Source organism: Triticum dicoccoides, chromosome 1B, assembly GCF_002162155.2.
Source record: "Triticum dicoccoides isolate Atlit2015 ecotype Zavitan chromosome 1B, WEW_v2.0, whole genome shotgun sequence".
Lineage (NCBI taxonomy): Eukaryota > Viridiplantae > Streptophyta > Magnoliopsida > Poales > Poaceae > Triticum > Triticum dicoccoides.
Window position 1 is genome coordinate 7,224,403 of NC_041381.1, and position 7,638 is coordinate 7,232,040.

Consider the following 7,638-nt stretch of genomic DNA (forward strand, 5'->3'; position numbering starts at 1 on the left):
TCTATCATTTTGGAATAAAAGCCCTATACTTTCTCGCAAAAAAAGGAAAAAAAGGACCCGATGATCACTATCACACGCTACTCAGCAATTCATATCAACTCAAAGAAACAGAGAAACCCAAGCTTGGGAATGCCAACGCTTTGATTGGTCTTGCCGATCTCTCGTGTCGACCCCGACTTGGGCATTGCAGTGCTTGAAACTAGACGACCAAGCTTGGGAATCCGGTGCTTGCTTCCCTCAGCTAGGAATACCTACCTGCCTACTTCTCTCTGCAGCAAATTCAGCAGCTAACATTATGCGCTGGACAATCGTCGAGTTCACACCAGACACAACCAAGTCTGGGTTAAATCGCCGAATTCAGCAGCTAACATGTAGACAGCAATGGGAGCCCACCATGGGCAGGCAGGCAGGCAGGCAGGCATACAGAAAGTGATGGTAGAAGACTAGAAGAATTTTCGGCGGATCGAGTACCCACCTGAGTTTAGAATTTTTCTAGAGTTTGTGTGGTCAAGATGCTGCTTGCTTCTTGTACTATTGATTTGAATTCCAACAAAACTTGTTTCAGCTGACACTGACAGGTTAGGTGCCTACCTATATCTCTCTGCATAAAATTCATCAGCCGAGACAATAGTCTGTCGTAATAGACAATTGTCTCATTTTCCCGTGGACCTCCAACAAGACTTGTTTCATCTAGGGCATGTTTGGTTGCCTGCATAGGCCTCGACCAGGCCCGCGCGGAAAGTATCCAGTCTGTTTGGTAGACTGCATACACTATTTGGCCTGCATCGCACGCTTCTTAAAGCACCTCTAGGCCTGGCTCACTGGGAACGCACAAATCGGCAGTTTCTCCAAGGCCAGGCCCGAGCGGTGCACGTGGGCGGCGGCGGCTACACGCGCGCGGCCACGCTCGAGAAGCCGTGTTGCTTTCCGAAGCGCCGGCAGTTATTAGCCTCACCGCCCCTCACTGCTCCCTCTCCCCACTTTCCCAACTCTCACCGGCGGCGGCGGATCGGAGCACAGGAAGAAGACCACCGGACTCCACCATCGGCGGCGGCGGATCAGAGCAGAGGAAGAAGACCACTGGACTCCACCAATGGCGGTAAGCACTTCTCTCTCTTCGACATGCACGCTAGATTCGATCCACGGTGATAGATTCGACCCACGGCGGAGGGGAATGGGGAATAAAGGTAGATAAGCATAGGGGTAGTTCCTACTAGTTCATAGCAGTTCATACATGCAAGATTGGAATGCAGAAGGGGGATTGGGGGATAGGGGGATTGGGGGTACACAACAGACACCGGCTGACCGCGGAGGCCGTCACCGGCGTGCGGAGCGGCTGGTCGAGCCGCTGGCCTTCATCTTCTTCTTCTTCATCGCCGTGCAGGTCGGCGGGTCGTTGTTGTCGTCCTCGGCGGAGTCGAGGTCGATCTGCCAGCTACAACGGCCTGGCTCCGGCGCCCTCGCTGGCATGTGCATCGCTTCTTCTTCCTCCTCCTTAGGCTCCTCACCGATGACTGCCGGCGGCGCGATAGCCGCCTCCCAGTACACTGCGGCACGGCGGTCATTAGGAGCCCAGTAGGTCTTGTACTTGCACCACTTCTTCCTCTGTTTAGTGTCGTCGAAGACGGCCTGGTTCTGCAACTGCTCGTGGCAGCTCCGATGGCCATGGCACGCTCGCCGCAGGCTCTGGTGGAGATGCCGCCAGCGATAGCAATGGAACGTTTCATCCTCAAAACACCCATAGGAGCCAGCTATTGTGGTGAAACATGCTTCAATGGTTCCTGCAACACCAATGGTTGCACTTGTCACTTTCCTCTGTACATGCGGGCCGGCTCCCTCCATGACTGATGCTACTTAGCTCTGAAATGTCGGCGGGGCGACGTCGGTATGTGTTGTGGACCTGTGGTTGCTTTCTACATGTGAAGTATTTATGTATTTGTGTGTGTGTATATGTAAATTTGGTGATCAAGCGAAGGGATGGCGTGCGTGTATTTAGGCTACATACAGTACACTATGATTCATACAAACGCCATCAGGTGGAATATACATATATACTCAGTGAGTATGATTTGCAACTCCTGCCCTCGCTTTAATTTCGTGGATGATCGATGTGCCCATGCATTGTTGCACCCTGGATGCCATTGTGGTGACTGCTCTCCAAACATGAGCTGTTGGACAATGCGTGATCCACGTTGACCTTCATTTTGAACCCCGGGGGTGGTTCAATCCACGTCGCTCCTACCGGCCGCCACACGTCTGTCCTTATTGCTTCCAGCTTAGTACTACATCTGCAAACAAATGTAAAGCGGTTTAGGTCCACTGCTTACAAAAGAGTGAGTTTAATGAATCCAAACAATTTTCATCATAAAGAGCCCTTAATCTATCGTTCAACATTGTTCTAATGATGTATGATGTGCTCAACACGTTTAGCACCTAATATCCCGCAATTACAAGCCATTTACATTGGTTGATAAGACAGTCTTATCTTAAATCTTCCACATAATTTAGAGATAGCAATAAAAATATGTGTACAATGGAGTATGTCTTAGCCATATCTCCAATAACCAGCTATTCTTCTAAAAACAAGGTGAGACATGTTATGCTAACAGATCATCTCTTAATTAAAAGAAGGCACATATATTTTCTTAGTCCTCCACCTCAGCACTTATCCTACGTGACACTCCTCAGATAGCACTATTCTACATGCCCTAATCTCCCTCAATTACTGTCCATAGTTATTATTCCGGCAATTATGTCATATAATCGATTTCTTCCTCACCGCAAACAAAACATGCCTGCTTAGCGAACCGCTCCTAATCCTTGCAATCACCACAACTACCGACTAATGAGTACGCACAACCCAGTGTCACCTTTCCATAGGCGGCCTCCCCAACCGTTTGCCTCACAACGCACCGGTCACCCGCGGACCACCATCCCCTCCTATACACACGCTCCCTTGAGTCATCTTGCCTTCTTGGCCATGATCCCACATCGGCGATGTCGCCTCTGATCCACACCACCTTGACTCCGCTCCTAGGCGAGGCCACCGTCCATGAGCCCCCATCCCACCTCGAATTGGATGTCGCTGCCTTGCGTGTCCCAAAATGTTGACTCCCTCCTGTCCCGACGCCGAACAAGACCCAGATCTAACCATACACCGAGCACCAACCATTACGAGGCACTGCCCTCTACCCGGCGTCCTCCTCCTCCACCTCGGTGTCTTCGTCTACCCCGGCATCCCCTCGGTGGTCTTCCCCCCACCTCTCTATTTTTTATATGTATTCGGTATGTGTTTGTTATAAGAATGTTGCCAATTAATAACATTGTATGAGACCATATGTATGTCATACATTTGTTTAGTCCTCATATTTCTATTTGTATGTTTTTCTTCAATTTATTTTCGTAGATGATGTGTACAATCTGTGAACATTGCTGTTGGATTATCGATGTCATTGTTTGATGTATACCATTGTTAGATGGGGACACTTCATCAGTGTGTATATACAAGCCTGTCAATTTTAGTTTACTTGATTATTACCATTTTTAAATGGGGATACTTCATCAATTTTACCACTGTTTGATGTTTCCCCTTACTTTTGTGAGCAACAAACATGCATAACAACAATAACATTTTACATCTACAGAGCATGTCATGCTGCATAACACACCAGTACAGTGCTATCATGGCCAAACATTCATTGATTTCTCAAGCAAGAGAATGTCATACGTATAATTTGGACTTGCGCAAAGGGAATAAAGGTTGATCGTCGGGGGCCAAACATTGTACTTGTGCAACTAGATAAGGACGTATGATCAAAAAAATGAAAAATCTGTATTACCTCCTAGAATCTTCGTACCCTGTGGTGATGAAGGAAGGGTACGGAGGTTGGTCAAGCACCTGCAACGATCTCAGATGAAGCTTTTTTTTAGGGAAGATCTCAGATGAAGTTAGTTGTCAACAACCTGACCAAGGAGCCATTGGAGTAGCACTAGACATATACTATGTGTTTGCTTTTTCCTAGATGTTGCAACATATGCTTTTATGGGTTTTTGTTATAGCTTCCTTCTTATGTAATCCCAGTTGGAAATGTACATGTCGTGCTACTTGCCTTTTTGGGAAAACTAGGCAATACCCCGCGCGTTGCAGCGGGATGGTAGTGTAATAAAAATTTGAAAGAGAGGGGCACACGGTAAGGAGAAAAAGAGTAATAAAATAAAACTAAGAAATGTTTTGCAGCAGAAGATGGCTTGCATTTAATATGTAACTCTGAAATAGAGTAGTGAGGATGACTCTCTCCCCCGCGCATTACTGCGGTAACTTTGTTAAAAAATGTGTAAGTAGTTGACAAAAATAACTAAATCTAATGGAAAAGAAAGTATAAGCTTGAAAATCAATAAAAGAAAGTGTCTAAAAATAGAATAAAAACTCTTGAAATATAGTTAAAAATGACATTTGAAACCAAAATGTGAAGGATGACTAACATGAATATATGATGTGGTAGCATGGCATGCATAGACTAGTGCAAAAATAATTGTAAATGCATGACTCGCTTATGTGGCAGATTTTGCATGGCTTAGTGGGATAGAACACTTCAGTGCATTGCTTAGTGGGACGTTAAGGTGGACACTTTACATGTTGAGAGAATTGGTACCAACATCTTAAGAATGTAAGATATAGATCAATTAGAGAAAAAGTTGCCGGTGCAGTATTTTCTTAATACTGTCAACGTTTACTAATGGCGTGGTCGAAAAGTGTCATGTCAGTAGTATATTATTTACTAACCGCAAGTATGGTGGGCAACGCCACTAACTCGGAACGTATCTCTTGCATTTAGTTATTTGTGACGTTTGGGCGCAATGCCACTAACGTATCCTTCCGAAATACTCTTATGAGCATTACTTATTTTTACATACAAGTGCATTTATGAGAATACATGTCCAGTTTTTCATAAACACAGACATTTATTTTATTTTGATACATGTGAACATTTCGCGTCACACATGAATATTTCTTTTTTGCATACAGGAACATTTTAAAAAAACTGCTAGACATTTTAATAAGTAGATGAAAATTTGTTTTCGTGGACATGGGCATATTTAACAATGCCTTACAATTTTACTCATTTACTGAAATGATGGTATGAGCATTCTATATTTTTTATTACTTTTAGATTTTCCTGTGTTTATGAAGAAAAAAATGTGTTTTTTTAGTGGTAAAAAAAGTGTAGAAGGCCAAAAATAGCGCTTGTCGGCCCGCAGCTCATTCCGGGTGTGAAAAGCCCATGTGAGCCCACATCTTCCTCTGCTACGCTGGATTACAGAGACTAGGGTTTACCCTCTGCTCTCTTCCTCCGAATCAAAGAAGCTAGCGGCGGCTCTCCGGCGAGGTTGACCGGCGGCGGCGATGTCCTCCTCTCCCGGTCGGTCGTGCTCAAAGAAGGTACCGCCATGCATTTTTCTCTTCTCCCCTCCTGAGAGACCCCTCCCTCCCTCTTCGTTGCATTGCGTTGGTTCCCCGACTTGACCGCCGTTTTTCGATTCGCTTTCTTGTTCTTGAAAACCCGGTAGTATCATCCCCATCCATCCATAAACTTAGTTAATCTTGTAAAGCCTTTCTCCTAGGTACTACTAGTACTCTAGTAGAAAGTAAGCTTTTTGACTAGGGTTGCATCCAGTAAATACTAGTATTATTTCTAGTTGATGAACAGATATTAGATTAGGCCTGTGAACTCATCGGTTTGTGGCTGGCAAAATGATTGATTGATTTCCCTACTTTCTTTCTTGCCCAACCAAGACCTACAAGTACGTACTAACTAATTTGCATATATGCTCTGCTTTTCGTGTTCAGATTCAGCAATTAGTAGTAGTAATTCTTCTTGCAAAATTGCTTGCGTCTCCAGAACGTTTCTTTGTTTTCTCTTACTTAGTTCATTATTCAGGCTCTGCTTGCTTCTTAATTATGGTGGTAGCTAGTTTAATTTAATGATGATGTGGCCCGCCTGCAGCGTTATTTTTTTTCTTTCTAACAATCTAGACACAGATAAGGTGCTAGCTAGCTACTCTAATAAATCTCCATGCGTGCCTGGTTGGACCTAGAATTCGTTGATGTTGTAAAGCCATTCTCCTAGGTACTATAAATTAACCTTTTTGCAACTGATCGAGTACTTGCCTAGGGTTGCAGCAAATACTACTGTACTATTTCTATTTTGAACATATATTAGATTGACTTTATGTATTAATACTAACTGCACCCTATGAACTCATCGGCTCTGTCAAAATGATTGATTTCCCTACCTCCTTTCTTTCCCAGGCAAGAGCTACAAGTACTAATTTCAATTTGCATGCTCTGGTTTTCATGTTACTGATTAGGTGCCTCCAAATAAGATGATGTGTCTATGACTCCTCGTACGATGCTCACAGCATGGAGGTATACGATTTCTGCTGTGAGAGTTTGATGGATTTAAGGTTGGCGCATATTGAAACTTGGCCAGAAGCAGGACTTCGAGTTCTCCTAGGGAAGTGTAAAGCATTGGAGAAGCTTTTCCTTGAGTATGTTCATGCCCTAAATGACAATGACATGATTGCATTATCTCGGAGCTGCAGCAACCTTAAAAGCATCTCACTTTGGCTCAACCTGCAGCGCTACTCGAGTGATGTCAGCTATTGCGAGACCAGGACGTCATTTACTGATAACAGACTTTACGCTCTAGCCCTCAACTGTCGTATGCTTCAGATGGTAGACCTCAGCTTTACAGGATGTGATGATGGCTGGCCATCAGAAATAGGATTCACACAAGAGGGTTTTCTGGTGCTCATTCAGTCTTGCCCAATTCGTGTTCTCGTTCTCAACAAGGCCAACTTCTTTGATGACGAGGGGATGAAGGCCCTCTCATCCTCACCTCATCTGGAGACACTCGAGCTTATATTGTGTCGTGCGGTAACTGATGTTGGGATGCGCTTCATTGCGCACACCCCATGCTTGAGTAATGTCACAATTCGGATGCGTCCTAACGTCACTGATGTGGGAGTGGCTAAACTGGAAGATGCACAGAAGTTAGAGTCTTTGGTCATCGAGTCTTGTGGTGAGGTCTCTCTGCTAGCTGCGCAATGTGTTGCCAAGTCAGTTCAGTACTCCAGCGAGTGTTCAAATGCCCTTATGAAGAAAACTGGTCTTGGCGGCTATTGATGAAGTGGTCTCCAAAAAATTTAGTATGAATTTGCTGCTGAAGCGATTAAGTTGTTCTGTGTGCATCATTGGACAATGCTGTGCATCATCCGACTTGGATTCACTTGTCTGGACTTTCAATTGCCTTCTACCTTTACTTTATGATTTTTCTGTTAATATTTTTTAGCTACATTGATCATTTTATGTTATGCGGTGAACAATATTTGAAAATCGCGGAAAAAAATCGATGTCTCAAACAATCTTTTATAAATGTGAAAACTTCTCAAAAATTTCTTGAAATTGTGATCAGAATTTGAAATCGAACATATTTTGGTAAAACAAAATATTATTTCAAAAATGTGAAATTTTTCATAAAACATGAATAATTTGGAAATTCTGAACATTTATTGAAAATTTTGAAATAAAAAAATAGAAGAGAAGAAAAGAAAATTAAACATAAAAGTTAAAAAAAC

The 7,638-nt window shown here is 43.8% G+C and overlaps 1 protein-coding gene across 1 annotated transcript; it reads left to right on the plus strand.

The window, feature by feature from the left end:
- Window positions 1-6,394: 6,394 nt before the first annotated feature.
- Window positions 6,395-7,215, plus strand: LOC119349939 (F-box/LRR-repeat protein 14-like; the record flags this gene model as incomplete). The annotated part of the gene is made up of 1 exon (XM_037618025.1): window positions 6,395-7,215. A coding segment is annotated over one exon (792 nt), but the record flags the coding sequence as incomplete, so codon positions are not given.
- Between the last annotated feature and the right edge of the window lie 423 nt (window positions 7,216-7,638).